The 15,915-nt window shown below is 39.5% G+C and overlaps 3 protein-coding genes across 3 annotated transcripts; all 3 read right to left on the minus strand.

The window, feature by feature from the left end:
- Nucleotides 1–6: 6 nt before the first annotated feature.
- On the minus strand, nucleotides 7–8,430 carry LOC111338730 (inosine-5'-monophosphate dehydrogenase 2). Its single transcript, XM_022945246.2, has 6 exons — nucleotides 7,379–8,430; nucleotides 6,102–6,272; nucleotides 5,769–5,950; nucleotides 4,800–5,075; nucleotides 3,921–4,263; nucleotides 7–805 (listed from the first exon to the last, which is right to left on the minus strand). The coding sequence occupies exons 1-6, from the start codon at nucleotides 7,641–7,643 to the stop codon at nucleotides 501–503; spliced, it is 1,542 nt and encodes a 513-aa protein (XP_022800981.2). The 5' UTR covers nucleotides 7,644–8,430; the 3' UTR covers nucleotides 7–500.
- A 146-nt stretch (nucleotides 8,431–8,576) lies between these two features.
- On the minus strand, nucleotides 8,577–10,824 carry LOC111338731 (uncharacterized). The gene is made up of 2 exons (XM_022945247.2): nucleotides 10,248–10,824; nucleotides 8,577–9,424 (listed from the first exon to the last, which is right to left on the minus strand). Exons 1-2 carry the CDS (start codon nucleotides 10,692–10,694, stop codon nucleotides 9,275–9,277), a joined length of 597 nt encoding a protein of 198 aa, XP_022800982.2. The 5' UTR covers nucleotides 10,695–10,824; the 3' UTR covers nucleotides 8,577–9,274.
- Nucleotides 10,825–11,272: 448 nt separating this feature from the next.
- LOC111338727 (signal recognition particle receptor subunit beta) lies at nucleotides 11,273–15,788 on the minus strand. Its single transcript, XM_022945240.2, has 8 exons — nucleotides 15,224–15,788; nucleotides 14,582–14,676; nucleotides 14,048–14,125; nucleotides 13,599–13,684; nucleotides 13,426–13,485; nucleotides 12,881–12,957; nucleotides 12,392–12,446; nucleotides 11,273–12,160 (listed from the first exon to the last, which is right to left on the minus strand). The coding sequence occupies exons 1-8, from the start codon at nucleotides 15,318–15,320 to the stop codon at nucleotides 11,947–11,949; spliced, it is 762 nt and encodes a 253-aa protein (XP_022800975.2). The 5' UTR covers nucleotides 15,321–15,788; the 3' UTR covers nucleotides 11,273–11,946.
- Nucleotides 15,789–15,915: the final 127 nt, after the last annotated feature.

Consider the following 15,915-nt stretch of genomic DNA (forward strand, 5'->3'; position numbering starts at 1 on the left):
CTAGTGTAATAGAAATCAAAATTTTTAGTCGTAATTAAATCTAACATTTCGAAACAGCACAGACATCCTATAATTCTCTGTTCGCGCCCTAGAAAAACTGGACAGAGATAACGACGCTCACAAAGACTCGTATCAAGTCACACAACAGTTCAGTTTCAATTAATGTCACACAACAGTCAATTCAGCTAAGGTTCTCAAAGTAACTGAGCATCACGCAAATGCGATACATTTCGCACAATTATAAAACTGGTAAGGAACTCTCTATGTGAGTCTTTGATTCTCACGTAGCGCCGTGACAAGAGGAACAAGCTTTCGATGGGGTAACTTTCGAAACCAAGGAAAGGTGTTGAAGTATCATACAACTGTAAAGTGTGTCACATCGACAGTGAGGTAAAACCGTTCGTGCATTAAAGACAACAACTTTAGGTCACTTCGCAAGCAACTGTCACGAAAGTTTCCGGCAACGCCACATAGTATGTTCACAAATATTGTTCTGACCATCAATATAACCTCTTTTCGTATGAATGCAAACCGTGGACGCCTCCTTCCTTTTGTGCCGACGGACTCCTTTTTTCAAATTTGAGTTGACCGCTGTACATCATGGATCGAGTGGCGGTGAGGCTCTGGGTGCCCATATCTTGGCAGCCATGTTGAATACCCGCGTAGAGGTATGGAACAAAGCGATGGACACTTCCCTTGTCTGGCACCGTTCCCGACACCCCTTGCGCTACTTTCAGTCTGTTGCTTTCCACAAAGTAACGACTCTGGCTTGATCCGTGCTCCAATGCGTCCAGTGAGCCCATACCTATCAAGAGAAGAGGCATAAGAGCTGGATTGTTAATGCATAAGTTAAAAATAAGACCTCATGTTTTGTTAATCATGAAACATCAATCTCTTTCCCTTAGTTGGAAGAGATAGGACTCATAAAGTGTTGTTGATATTAGAGGGGGTAAATTTCTAAAGAAACTATGGTGTTGCGTCGGTGGGGGTAACAAGGTAGTTTGGTTTTTTACCAACTGAGTTCAAAATGTAAATTGACCAGCGTAAAGGGTTTCAAAGCTGAAGTTTCGAGTGTTAGCCCTTCGTCAGAGCGAAATGATATTACCCTGGGTGGGATGGCTTTCCATCAGAGGTAACCCCCCTTCAACCTGGTTGTTTGTAATCTGTGTGAATCTTCGTCATTTTTAGCAATCTGTGTTCCTATTTGGCTTATTCTTACCCGTCCTTGCCTCTATGCTGTTTGTTTACTCTGAAAAACTTTCATTTAAGGGTTGCCTTGTCACTGAAGACATTTTTCAACGGAAAAAAAAAAACTGATGATATCGCGTTGTAGGAACTTTCAGAAAATGACTAGTCTCAATCAACCGACGATAATACGGTCTTCCTCGTCAAAGAGCGTTCCCCAGTTCAGTGACGAAGCTTCCTACCGACAATGTGAAGGCTGAGAGAGAAATCGAAAGGCCAAGATTTGGATGATTAGAATATTTTTATTGTTCCATGTTCGTGACAGTTTAATTTAACACCTTTCTGTATTTCAGCTCAAACATTCGCCATCTCAGTTTTTACTTTAAAAACAAATAATTGTGAATCTCATTGTGCATTTTCGTTTTTACCGTCAGACTCAGAAAAAGAATGATTAAAACATCCATCAAATGAGAGCCACGGCCGCTAAGCTTGTGGTTAGTCTGGTTGGCGCACGCGCACGAGGTCTGGACGAGACAGAATGCAAAGTGTTACCTCTGAAGGAATACCATCCCATTCAGCGAAATACCAACACCCCTTGTCAGTTCTCGCCACGAAAAGCGATATCACCCCCGACGGTGGGGGGGGGGGGGGGAACAACGCTAACAAGACTTTATGTTTCCATCTATTGTAAGTATTTGTGATACAGGCACTTTGAACCTTTCCATCATCAATTCAACAATCATAGTAGCTCTGTGAGTATTCATTTGAAGACATTGAGTTATTGATTAACAGATTATAGAGAAAAACCGTTATGAGCAATTGTATCACCTGGAGAGCGCTAAGTTCCTTAACACGTTTCTAATAACTTACGTTTTAGTAGCTCTGTGAGTATTTATTTGAAGTCCTTGCGTTATTGAGTAACAGATTACAGAGAAAAAACCGTTATGAGAAATTATATCACCTGGAGGGCGCTAAGCTCCTTGACACGTTTCTAATAACTTACGTTTATTGATTTATCATATGCCAACTTATTCATAAATATTGGAACAAAAGGATATAATTTCCTTTTCTCGCAGGAAATTAAAGGAATTACCACCGATTCTAAGAAGACAATATTGTCAATTAATGTGTTTATAACGGAAAGGTTAAAGCCAGGTGAAAACCTATGTCGTCAGGACATGATTCACACTCTGATTCGAGAAATCATTAAATTTTATTCGCAAATGCCATTAATACCTTTGAGTAATTTGGTAAATCAAAAAAAAACTATTTATATATCAACCGAAGCTTCTTTGAGGTTTCAAGGAATGAAAAGACGCCTGGAAAGACCTCACACTAACCTTAAACATATATCAAATTGAAGGCGGGCATTTCGGAAATGGAAAATTGGCGGTTAGTCAAATTCCTTGCGGAGAAAAGGTGTCTGTTGTCACCTATACCAACTTACATTGTCTTTCATTGCGCAATTGGCATACCATTTAAAATAGATCAACGAGTTTTATATTTAGTGAGCTCAATGAAACACAAGAGGTAAAGAAAACACCCAGAGATATTTTGATTAATATCACCGGAAAGATTTCTCATCTTTTTTTAAACCTAATTAACGGATAAACAGGCTTTCTGCGAGGATAAAAATTATCTCGTTGGCTTTGATTGCCAGGTTTAACACGAACTTAATTTTCGGGTGGTCATTTAGCGAACGGAACTGTTCATAGCCTTGGTGACCTTCTGAGTTAATAAATACGTTCTCTGCACGCAAGAGAAAGCAGCAAATTTGTTACTTCCTTTGATTAAAAAAAAACTTTGTGCATTTTTTTTTTAAACAGGTAAAGTAATGAAGGCGAGAAACGAGATAAAGATACGCAGCGTTTTCATGCAAGCACGCTTTCATTGCAGGGTTTTTCCAAACAGTGCACTGCGAACATTAAGACAGCGTATTATTTTCAAAATCTTGTATAAGTATAACGGAAATTGTTTTAAGTTCCTTCTTATCTCTACATCACTCAATCTATTGACAGAAGGTTTAACTGCGATTTCCTTAACATCTGTGAATTGCAAAATTAAAAGAGGGGAAAGCCATCGAAATTTTTAAATTGTCGGAAATAAAAACGGAAAAAGCTTTCCGTCAATGTAGAATTCTAAATTCCCCCATCGATGAAAAATATCGCCAAGTGCGTCCCAAGGTGAATAAGATATCGTGAGAAGGCCTTCCGGGGGTCGAACCCGTAGAGCAATTTTAACCGAGCTTCGAAAGTAATCCGATATTACATTGGTTTTGCTTTTCTATACTTTGAGACTAGTCTAAGGGATTTCGCGCCAACTTCTCAACCAGTTAGATGCGAAACTAGTCAGAGTGCTTTTTGATTGACTGTCGTAAGACCAAAGCCAAAGTACAACAGCCAATCAGAACAAAGAAAAATATCACAGGAAGCCAATAACAACTCAAAGCAAAAACAAGCAAACTCTCTGAAACGCGGGAAAACACGAGCGACCAAGTAACGTGTGGTTTCAGTTTTGAACCTGATCGGTCTAGACGGTGACGCGAGTTCTATCGACCGATCACAGAGTGAAGGAAAGAAAAATTAACTTCGACACTTATTTGTAAATTGCAATTAAATCAACCGTGACTTGGTCGCACGCGTTTTTCCATGGCAGTTTGTTCGTTTTTTCTTTGAGTCCACATTGGCTTTATGTGTTATTATAAAAAAAAGTACTCGGTGATATGCAGTCTTTACCTCGATACTTCTTCAGACGAACGCCATCCGAGAAAAAATACTCTCCAGGTGTCTCTGTGGTCCCAGCAAGGAGCGAACCCATCATGACAGTCGATGCTCCAAGTGACAGCGCCTTTAAAATGTGACCCACATTTCTAATTCCACCATCGGCAACCACAGGCACTCCAAACCTTCGTGCATACTCTGCCACTCGGAATACAGCAGTGGCCTGGGGCCGACCGACTGCCATAACCTCTTGCGTAATACAAATTGACCCACTTCCCATTCCCACTCGAAGAGCGTCTGCGCCTGCGTCTATCAGGTTTTTGGCCTGAGCAGCGGTTACGACATTTCCGGCTATTACCTTCAAGAGAGAGGAGAGAAGAAAATGACGTTCATTATTTTAGCCACCGCGTTTCCTAATTAGTACAGTACGAGGCAAAGGGATTTTACGGCAAGCTGCGAAAGGAAGTGAACAGTTACAACGGATTCAAATGAAGTCCAAACAGGACAATACACGAGGATCACAGTAAACCAACGAGGCTAACTGTAAAAAGAGCATCTCTAGACCCACATACAGTTTCACGTGCATAGAATAGAAATTTGATGGGAATTTAGCAATGAACATTCCGCAAAGTGGCTCTTCTTGCCCACTGTTTCGAGGTGGAATTTGAATTTGGAATGTCGCTTTGTCAGGGAGGAGGAAAAAGGAGGACCAGGAGAAAAACCCTCAAAGCACCACCCACAGACTCAACCCACTTGTGACGCCAGGTCCAGGAAACGAACCCAGGCCACGGTGGTGGGAGGCGAGCGCTCTCACTACAACCCAATCCCCACTCCCCACTCTCTGAGCGCGTTCATAATCTTAATACATTTTCTTAAAATGTTCTAAAAACATACTTGTAGATCCGGGTAGTTTAATTTGATGTACTTTAAAAGATTGATTTGGAAGATGGAGTTTCCTTGGGACGAGTCCAGCACAACAACATCGACCCCAGCTTGAACGAGAGCCTCAATTCTGAGTTTATCCTCCTCACGCGTGCCCACGGCAGCTCCGACTAAAAGTTGTTTTTTCCCATCTTTGGACGCCAATGGGAAATCGCGGTTTTTCTTCAGATCTGTATGCGCCATGAGAGACACTAGCTCTCCTTTATCATTGACGATGGGAAGCTTGGCCTACAAAGGAGACAATTAAAAAGATGTCATTTTAACGCAGCGAACATACGCTTGACGCAACGGAAGCCCTCGGACGATGCTCGGGATAAAATCGGGTTCAGCTTTCGGCCTTTTTGCAACTGTATGCCTATAAAGAGGATTCTGCCTTCACTTACAAGATAGAAAGAGGTGAATGAAATGCTTTCTGAACTTTCTTTACAGATGGGCACACTTTGTATGACAGGTAAAAATGCGTTAAGTGTTTTACAAACCGATGTTATTTCCAAATCGAAAATACATTTTAATGAATATCAAACGAGGTCAAATGTTTCAGACAGAGAGAGCAATTTTCAATTGAGCGTCGGGATTGCTTTGATTTTGCTTCACTTCGCTTTGTGATTGGTCCAGAAAACACCCGCCCCTTCTCTCAACCAATCAGATGCAAAACTTAAACCAGTCACGAGTCGGTCGCCCGCGTTTTACCGCGCTTTAGGCAGTTTGGTTGATTTTACTTTGAGTTCTCATTGCCGGCCCTTTAGGCATTTTCCTTTCTTCTGATTGGCCGTTGTCATTACTTTGGTTTTGGTTTTACGACACTCAATCGAAAAGCACTCAATACATAAATAATTTCGATAGAGCTTATATGCACATTATCTTAGGGAGATGAAGTGTCGAGGGATGTGCAACCTCGGTCCACAAAGAATAAACATTGACCTTTTTGCTCTTCTGTAAGATTTGATTGGCCTCTTTCAGAGTGCATCCGGCCTGGGCCACAATCAACTGATCACGCGGTGTCATAACTTTGTCCAGCTTCAAATTATATTCATGTTCAGCCAGAAAATCAATGTCACGTGATGTGACAATTCCAACCAAGACACCGCTAAGACGACCGGTATCTGGAAACAAACAAACAGACAAACGAGATAGAAGAGTAAATGGTTGAATGACTCGCACATAAGAGGTTACAAAGCATTAAACGAGAGACCGATGCAAACCTCTAGGGCTTTGACCCGCCCTAGAATACCTTAAAAGGTGCCAGTTTCTCACCTGTCAGCGGTATTCCAGAAAAGCCATGTTTCTTTTTAATTTCCATGACGTCACGCACGGTGTTACGCGGGCTGAGCACGATGGGATCGCTTATAAATCCCTGTTCGAACTTCTTCACTTTGCGTACTTCGTTGGCTTGAAATTCCACGCTGCAGTTATGATGGAGAATGCCTTGAAATAAATATTAGATTAGCGAGAGAACATATAAAGTTATTTCTAGAATGTCGCTACAGCGACAAATTCTGTAAACTATTAGCCACTGCAACTGTCACCATGAAAATATAACCGACGGGTAGTCGACATCAATACTTAATCCATTACATCATCAATATTTTTAAATACCCGAATAAATCCAAGCTGACAGGTGGTGTGTATTGCAGGCGTCTTTCCAAGAAGCGCAAATTAGCTGGACATTCGTTCTCCGAAGATGCTTAGGTTCGCCTGAGTTACTTAATTGTGCGTGGCTTCGTAAGCACTTTTTGCTTTGATGCCCCTTAGATATTTTTCTGACTATTTCTTAGTAATCCAACTGATAGCCAGGAGCCCATTAATGGGTAATGGACTCCTGCAAAAGCAAAAAAATGAGGAGATGGAAGAAAACGAATGACTAACAAACAAGCAAACAAAGGAGAAAATGACTAATTTGCCTACAACGCACGTTCTGTCTAGAAGTTGCGCTTATGGGATTGTGTGACCACAGATTTCAGTGCCAAAGGCATTCATTCATTCTCGCGAGTAAAAGGTCGAACACGCGCGGAGGACTCAGCAAGGGCTTCAAATCGCGCCGAACAATCACGCGATCTGCCTAGTACACTTAGCTTTTAACTAAATAATAAAATCAATTCAATTTCATAAGTTTACAGTAGGGTTCAAAGATTGTTCATGCACAAATTTATTTTCAAGGGTGACATAAAGATGAGGTAAGAAATTATAAACAGAGTTAAACAGAAAACATGATCACACGTGCGTCACGAGTCACGAAAACATAATCAGGGAATGTACAAACTCTTTCCCAGAGTCTGTTGAAACACGCATTTTAATAATGATTAGCGACAGCTGCGATATTTCTATCATCGATAAAAACAATTCAGATTCATTAGCAGATCTTAACAAAGTAAACTTTGGAAATTGTAGCATACATAATCGAGAGAATTGCACTTGACTTAATGAGTGTTTAGTCTATAAATTTTGTTTGTTTTTTTTTTTAAATCCATCTATCCTATATTACAATTCCCATTAATGTATATTTAAACTAGCAAGATCAAGCCCTCTCTTACCAATTCCTCCATGCAAAGCCATTGCAATCGCCATTTTAGATTCTGTCACGGTATCCATCGGTGAACTAACAAGTGGTGTTTTCAGAGAAATATTTCTTGTGAGCGCCGATGCAAGATCAACAGTATCCGCTGTGAAATCGATGTAGCCAGGTAAAATAAGGAAATCATCGTACGTTAAACCTTGGCCGCTTTCAAACAACTGGTTTGCGCTGAGGCCGTCCTCTGGTACGTAACTTGTGTGACCGCTAATCAGATATTCCGCCATTTTTTGGCCTCGTGACAATGATGAAAATTTCTCTTTCCGGATCTTTCGATTAGATTAGGTTGTTTGAAGCTTAAAACTTAAACGAAAGTAAATCAAGATATGTCAATGATGAAGAGTTAAAAGGTTACCGTCCCGAAGAAGACGATAATCTAAGTTCTTAGCAGGACTTGTGATAGAAGTTGGCAAATATTCGCCGGATCGCCGCGTGTTCAACTAACTCTTCACACTTCGCGATCTTGATACAGGAGATCTCTAGATTCTTTGATTTGAATCATCGACTAAACGATTTGAATGCTTCTGGAAGTTTGTTGCACAAAGTTATTGTTTCTTGTGAAGCAGCGTAACTCTTCAACAGAACTGAGTTGCGAAGATGTGTGTGATATTCATGAGATACACACGTGTCACGCTGTTGAATTGCTATGCGACGATTATTCTTAAGGGAAGAAATAGGTACAAATTTGCATCAAAATTCCTCTTCAATGACCGCGATATGACACTCAGCGGTTCCAACTCAAATTGATTAATTCCTTATTCTAAAGCTTTCACACGATTATATCAGTTGGAGCGAAATCATTTGATGTTTTCTGCAGGAGTTCCACCACTTTCTATTGTTGTTACGAAGAATCGAAAATGACCAATGATTAGCATTACTAATACATTATTGAACCCATCGAAGATAATTTCTAGAGTTGAAGTATTGTTATGCGTTATGGATGGAAAGGTGGGTTTAAAACACCCTTGATCAACTTCCTGGGCCCTCCTACGCCCTCGCTCATAACCTCTTCCCTGATCTAATACACAGAAGCGCATGCACTAAAGCAGATGTTGCGAACGAATTGTGATCTCCGTTGTGGATCTTGAAGATTCACCTCGACAGCTACAACAAAATACTTCTTTTGCTTTTAGAATCACTGTTGTCACCCATGTAGCCAGCACTACATTATTTTTGTTTTTTGTTTTGTACACTAATTACACTGATACTTTTCACATTACTGTACGTTACATGGAGCTAATAACAATACTTACACTCTAATATTTGAGCCACTTAAATTACAGTACAACCTCGTTTCCAGGGCCTTTTCCCTTTGTTTCTCGCCCCACCCCCAACTAAGGGAAAAGGCTCTGGGAATGAGGTTGAAAATGCTACTGCTACTACTATTGCTACTATTCAATTTACGTGATGTTAATGAAGCTTATCTACATTCGGTGTGAGTCATTGCTATCCTGAACGATTCACTTTTTGTTCTGCGTTATTCAATCCTCTTTGGTGAGGGTCTCGATGGGGTAGCCGCGCCGTTAGGCGTAAAAATTGACAAATTTTAACCGATAGTCGTACAAAAAGTTAATTATAAATAAAATTTCTGGTGAAAAAAATGGAATGATGTTAACCGTTGGCTATAAAAGCCATTACTCCATTGAGACCCTCTTTGGTGTTCATTTTCCTCTTTAATTAAAGAGATTATTTCAACATTTTATTCAACCTCACGGCAATCCTCTTCGATCTTTGAGGTTACGTATCCAAATTTCTTTTTTGGTTTTTCTTTTTTTTTTTTGTTTTAAGATATCTCAGTATAATTCTCTTGTACACAACTACAACTGCATTATGAGACTTCCAGGTAGGGACGGAAGCGTCATGATGTCATATCTGGTGTATCAGAGTTTTTGCTTGTTACTGGAACTTGCTCATGCGCACGCACTTCTTCTCGGGACCCTTCTAATTCATCCACCAAGTACTGTAGAGGGTTATCAGGTCTCTTGTAAACGATCTGGGCTGCGAAGTTCTGTGAAAAAGGGAAAAGTTGCCGACAAGGAATTTTCTGTTTTACCGTTGGTAGGCCGGTGAGTCATCAGTTAGTTAGCCATTCAGTCAGTCAGTCAGTCACCCAATCAGCCTGATCAGCGAGTCAGCGAGTGATGCAATGAAGTCAGTCAGTCGGTCAATAAGGCACTGAGTCAGTCATGCATTCAGTCATAACCATTAGTCATCACTGATTCAGCCCTTCCGACCACATGCCAGATTGTCAGTAAGTTAGCAAATCAGTCACTCTGACTCAGTGATTAACCCAGTCATTTTAACGGTAAGCCACCCAGCCAATGAGTCAACCAGTCATGTCATTTATGAGTCAGTCAGCCGTTAGTGATCCAGCCATTGGTCGGTCACTCATTGCTTCAGGCAGTCAAATACTCGACTTTTTACAACTGCTAGACATGAATTACACATTTATTAATTTGATATTAAGTACTAAAACTCTTCTCAAGAAAAAAAGTTTTGATGAATTGAAGAAATTTGCTATAATTTCCAATTGGAAGTAATCAAATGCGAGAATGCTGCTACTTCAAATGTAAACCGTTATTAGGGCATGAAAACCTGGATTATTATGTGCTTAATAACCTAGACTACGCTGTTAAATTAAGGACGATTATTTGTTATTTGAAATCAGAGACAAACAATCAAGAAAGCCCGGCTAGCCGAAGTATAAAAGAAGAAAGATAAAAGAAGTTTAATTGAGATACGAAACATGACTTAACAGGATAAAAAAGAAAAGAATATCAAGCTAGTGGGCCGCGATGCTTATTAATGAAATTGTCACGAGCCAATCTCACCTGGAAAAGTCGGAGAATTTGATGCTTTTCTAAATATTTCACTGACTGAAGAAAAGGACTTTCTTCAGTCACCTGAACTCCATTCAATTCTCCCTCGTGGCTTTCTTTTAGTTCTGGCCGCGAATTTTTTTCTTCAATCTTTCCATCGTCAGTCACGCAACTGGAGTTAGCAGTAGCGTCCGCATTTAGCGACGACATTCCCGCCGCTCTTGATTCAAATTGCGGTGTTTCCGTTGTATCATTATCGTCACTGGCTTCAATGTTTCCTCTAGGAAAACCAGATGCACTTTCCCTAGAGCTTGGTTCGTTTGTTTCTGTTTCTCTTGAAGGTGAATGCGCTGATGCTCCATTGATTTGATTGCTCGTAAAACTGTCGCTAACAGAAATTTCTGTTTGGTTTACATTATCTGCCGATGTTTCGAAAACCGAAGGTTCATCTTCGTTCATGGCTCGATTACATGAATAACCTAAGCGCTCTCTTGATAAACAGTATACGCCGCAACCGCGTTGACTTTTTCTTCTAGACTACTTGCTATTGTTCATAAATGCTCTGTTTGTGTTGAAAATTTAATGTTAAGTTCTTTTAAATGCAAATCTTTCTTCGGAGTTGCTATGACAACTTTGTAAATCGATCTGCTCGTCTTTTTTTATTAGTGACCAAGCCTTTACGGAGTAAGTAAAAAGACTATCACACACATACGCCTTTGAACGGAGCTCAAGGTTTCCTCAACTGAAATAGAAAAGCATTGTAATATGCAATTCGCAACTTTCTGAGGAAGATGATCACCGAGCGTATCACCTTAGACCTCTTCCCTTTTTTCGGTTTTGATTTCCTGTTAATTCTTGCTTCAGCAAAATTCAGAAAAAAATCATCATATTCCTCGGATAAGAGCATTTCAATACGAAAGAGGTGGAGGGGAGGTGCGAGGTACCTGCATGAACGGCTCAAGGGCTTTGCCTTACATCATTGTTCTTGTATGTAGAAAGAAAAGTCGGTTCCCTAGGAAGCCAGTTTAAAGGCTAGCTCACTTTTTAAAAAATATATTTCTCTTTAACGACAAGTGACCTATTGTCACTTTCATCAACGTCTCAGTGGGCATTTTGCTGACTGTTGTTATACGCAAAGTAAATCAAAACTGCGCCATGCGCGAAGTTGCAAAAGATCCTAGTGAGAAAATCTCATCGGCGAGGGTTGACACTACCGTAAAAATACCAAAGAGCTGAAACAAGTTTAAAGACGCGAGTGAGAATATCGCTGCATTAACAATTACGCGAATATCGAAGTAAGAGATAAGAGATTCGAGCACAAACCAAATGTTAAATGCACGGCGTGAAGCCAAAAACGGCTCTTCAGCGTATAGTATATTATCATTAGAAGGCAATTAGACGAAGGGCAAATGGCTGTAAACACCTTCACGTACGGGATGACGCGAGTGCTCAACTCGCGAGTAGTTCTAGTCTAGCATCTAATTGGCAGGGACGTAGCACGAGTTTTCAGAGCATAAAAAAGAATGTAATCCTGGATATAATTTCGAAATCTTCCTGTATATTACTTTACTTTACTTCATTTTCGAATTTCTTGCACACGGTTTTTCTCACAAAAAACAGCGTACAATCGTTTGTACGAACGTAAGATTCATGCGATCTTTTCCAGCCATTTTTCCAAAACAGCGTACAATCGTTTGTCAGAACGTAAGGTTCAAGCGATCTTTTCCAGCCATTTTTCCACTGCGGTGATGTCAGCCTCTCCCTCTACTTGGCCCTTGGCACTACACTCTGCAAATTCCACGGTCAGCGGTAACACATGGCTGAACTCAAAATCCTTGCCTTTCTTCCCGACATATGCTGTATCATTAGTTGAGCCGCCATCTTGTCCTTGTAGGGCAGCGGCACGCGTGACGCGAAGCGTGTTGCTGATAAAATAATAAATAACAAAATGGAGCCATTAGCTAAACCCAAGAAGCAGCAGTTGACCAATGGTAAGCTCGCTCTTTGTCAGATTATCTCTGTCAACTTTTTACGTGAAAAAAATTATCTTGCAAGTAAATTACACTAATATGCAACCATTTCGATGCAAACAGTGAAATCTGGACAGATCACCAACCAATGCCATAATAAATTATGGTCAAAAGAAAGAATCTTACATCTCCTTTTCCAGCTGAGATTTTATTACACTTTGTGACTTGGCCATTGTCAGGTCTGAAAAGAAATTCATGACAGAGTCACTACAGAGCTACATCTTTACAACAAGTAAATAAAAAGGTAACCATTTAAGGGACCAAATAATTTTCAAGGTATCCTGTTATGGACATTTTCCACAGCAAAAAGGTTGTATGAAATGCAGTATGAGAGATATTTGTGCCAATATAAGTTGCAGGAAATATCAATAACTTCATTTTCGGAAACCTTCAGAGAATTTGTGTTGTTGTTCTGGCCCCAGTTGTTCCAAGGTTGGATAATGCTACTCTCTGGATATATCTCTATCTGGTGGACAGCACAGTATGTTTCGCTATCACTTATCACTGCTGGATAGCAATTCATCACTTGGATGGTGTCATCTTCCCTTTATACAACTGGGCCCTGGTCAGTTGTTTGAAGAGTAACTATTCATGAGAATTCCAGAACAGTCTCACCTTGTTTGTTACATGCAACCAGGATAGAAGAAGCTGATTTGGATAAATGCTTGTCACCAAGAATGTCATACAGTATCCTGTACAAAGGTAAAAAAAATTTTAACTTCATTTCAGTACAATACATAGTGAATAGTTTAAAACTCTGCCAGTATTCTGCAAAGAGTATTGCAGCATAATGTTCTTAATTACCACATGTATCATTTCATCACATTTATGATGGGTCATTTAAACATGGTACAATCTATGTTGTGGATTACAAAACCATCATTAGTTGCATGGATGGCTCCCTGGGTGGGTATTAATTTCTAAGAAGTAATAATGGACTTTATCATATCGCTGGTCTAATCATGAGTTTAGGTTAAACACTTTCTTTTAAACATAAAATGAATAAAAAAGTCATTTTTGATTCTTATTAAAGGGAAATATTTTGATATACAATAAATCCTTTATTGACCGAGCTTGTTTGGTCAAGATGGCTGGATATTACCCACATTCTTTTTTGGTGTTTTTGAGAAGCCCCATGCAGAAGAAAATTTGTCACTCACTCTGCTACATCTCTTGCTTCTCGTGGAAAGTTGACACTATCAACAACAAACAAGATCCCTCTAAAAGAGAAATCAAAACTGTTAGAAGGCATGTACAAAACCAAGTAATGTTTGTCACTACTTTTCTTCCAAAAAAGGGACATTCAAATTTGTCTCCAAAAAGTTCTCAGCACCTTGTCTGATTCTTGTATTGTTCTACAAATCTTGATCTCACTCTCTCGTGCCCAGGTAAATCTATTAGATCAAGTGTCTTGCCACTCTAAAAGTTCAACAATATTACACAGGTCAGTGGAGTCAGTTAATCAAACTAACAAAGAAAAAAATTAAGTGAACTGGTTGACCCGGAAATAGAACAGGATTACAACCTATTACAATTTTGGAAACAGAATTACGCTCTCAGGGCCGAGATAGTTACTTGGTCAAGATGGGTTCTTCCTTTTCATAAACAGACCTCCCTCTGGTGTGAACCACAAAATGCTTTTTTCTGTTTTAGACATGATGGTCTCCTTTGCATGAAAATTAATTAAAAATTAACTCAATGGTTTTTTGTACTTAGAATACAAAATTAGCTTTCTAAATATATATGCACAGTTAAGAAATCTTAAGTGAGATAGCTTAGTACCTTGTTGGCTTTTAATTTATATTGGCCTTTGTTTTCTTTTATTGAAGTGTGGGTCATCACATATTTTCCACTAGACAGCTGAAAACAGCAAGGTTCAAATTGATATAACATATACATAACACAATTCATCAATAAAAGTGTATTGCCACCTTATCATAACACCCCTCCATAGTTTCCTATTTCTGATGAGAATCTAGTAATGTCTGCTCAACATACCAAATAAATGAAAAACACAACTGTACTGAATACCTCAAGGATCCTGTGAGAATTGTCGTCATCAAGTCTAAATTAATAATTTTTTGTCAACCTCCTGAATGGAGACATTAAGCTGAATAGATTGAAAGCAATAAAACATATAAGGTAGACAGCTTCAGTGTAAAATTTTTCTCTTGGTTTTATATCCTTTTAACTAACATTGAGCATTGTTACACCTGCTTCTGAATCAGGGGTTTGGTTGATCACTCCCTACATACTGGATAGTTAGTAATGTCGTCTGTTGATAGAGAAATGAAGGGTTAGAAATACAAAGCTTACTCTGCTGTAAAGCAGTGTTTTGCCAGAATCTGTTAGTCCAACCAACAAGATCCCACGTCCTCTGGATCGACTCCTACCGAAGAAAAGGTACAAGACTGCGAGAGACAAAATTATAATTACTTTACTTTCTCTACAACAGCTAGAATAGTCCTTTTTACAGTTGTGTGCTTGGTTGCCAAGCCTTTGAACGGGAGTGACACTAGGGGTGACCTTGTTATAATACAAACCTCGCTGCCTTTCAAATGTAAATCACTTTGTTGTCATGCTAACTAGATACAGGTCTCTATCACAACAAGGTCACCTTCAGCCTCACTCCAAATCAAAGGCTTGGCAACTAAGTACACAACTGTAAAATGGCCTATTTAAGAAAATAAATTAAAATAATAGAATTGTGTGTTCACAATCATAATTTATCTATTTTAGTCCCGTCGATGGATCAGGTCACCAGTAGCTTAGGCGTTTCATTTGAACAAAGCCAAATGACCGATTGCCCGTCATTTAAAAAGAATTACCATTTTGAACCGATCGATAAAAGAAAACTTGAGCACACGTCATCAACATAAAGGTGAAACAAGATTTATCAAAAAGATCAACTGACAAAATTAATCATTAAAAGCAACTGAAGAAATTCATAAGCCAAACCTGTAGTCAAAACCACAATGAAGACAGCAATTAGAACACCATACAGTGTTCCATTGGGGCTTTTGAATAAATCGATGATCAGTGAACGTGCCGCCATGTTTGAAACAAGCAAAAATTGTGAGCCTGCGATTACGGAAAGTTCCTCCCAAATTACGCTGTATAAATTGCACTGTATTCTCCTGCACTCTCAAGTTGATAGCCGTACCCTCATCCCCCCCCCCCCAAGGGAGAAACGAGGAAGGGGAGGGTACGGCTTCCCGTAAGCTAGAAATTTGACCACGTGCAAGGTACCTATAGACAAGAATGCCAGAGTGAGAAAAATAATCTCTTTTCTTCAAAGAACTGTGGATGATAATAAAGATTGGACCCCACACATCAAGAATAGCATTGAAAAGGTTTTGCTGCGAGGATGAAATGGTGAAAAATTTGTCATATATAGTCAATGGGAAAGTTAAACCATGATTATTTTTGTTGAGCTGGAACATAGTATAGGGGACTAACTACGGCTGGAAGATAGTATGAGTTGTAGAATGGTCATCAGTGAAAGAGTCCTGGATTTGAATTATATGAAAGTTTGGAAAATCAAAGATAAAATTAAAGTAATAGATTGATGAGGGGAAACCACTCCTACATTGACTCAATGAGAGTCTTGAGAAACTAACAACTCTATTGTATTATGCTGAAAACATAAT

The sequence above is a fragment of the Stylophora pistillata genome, chromosome 8 (assembly GCF_964205215.1).
Source record: "Stylophora pistillata chromosome 8, jaStyPist1.2, whole genome shotgun sequence".
In the NCBI taxonomy this organism is placed as follows: Eukaryota; Metazoa; Cnidaria; class Anthozoa; order Scleractinia; family Pocilloporidae; genus Stylophora; species Stylophora pistillata.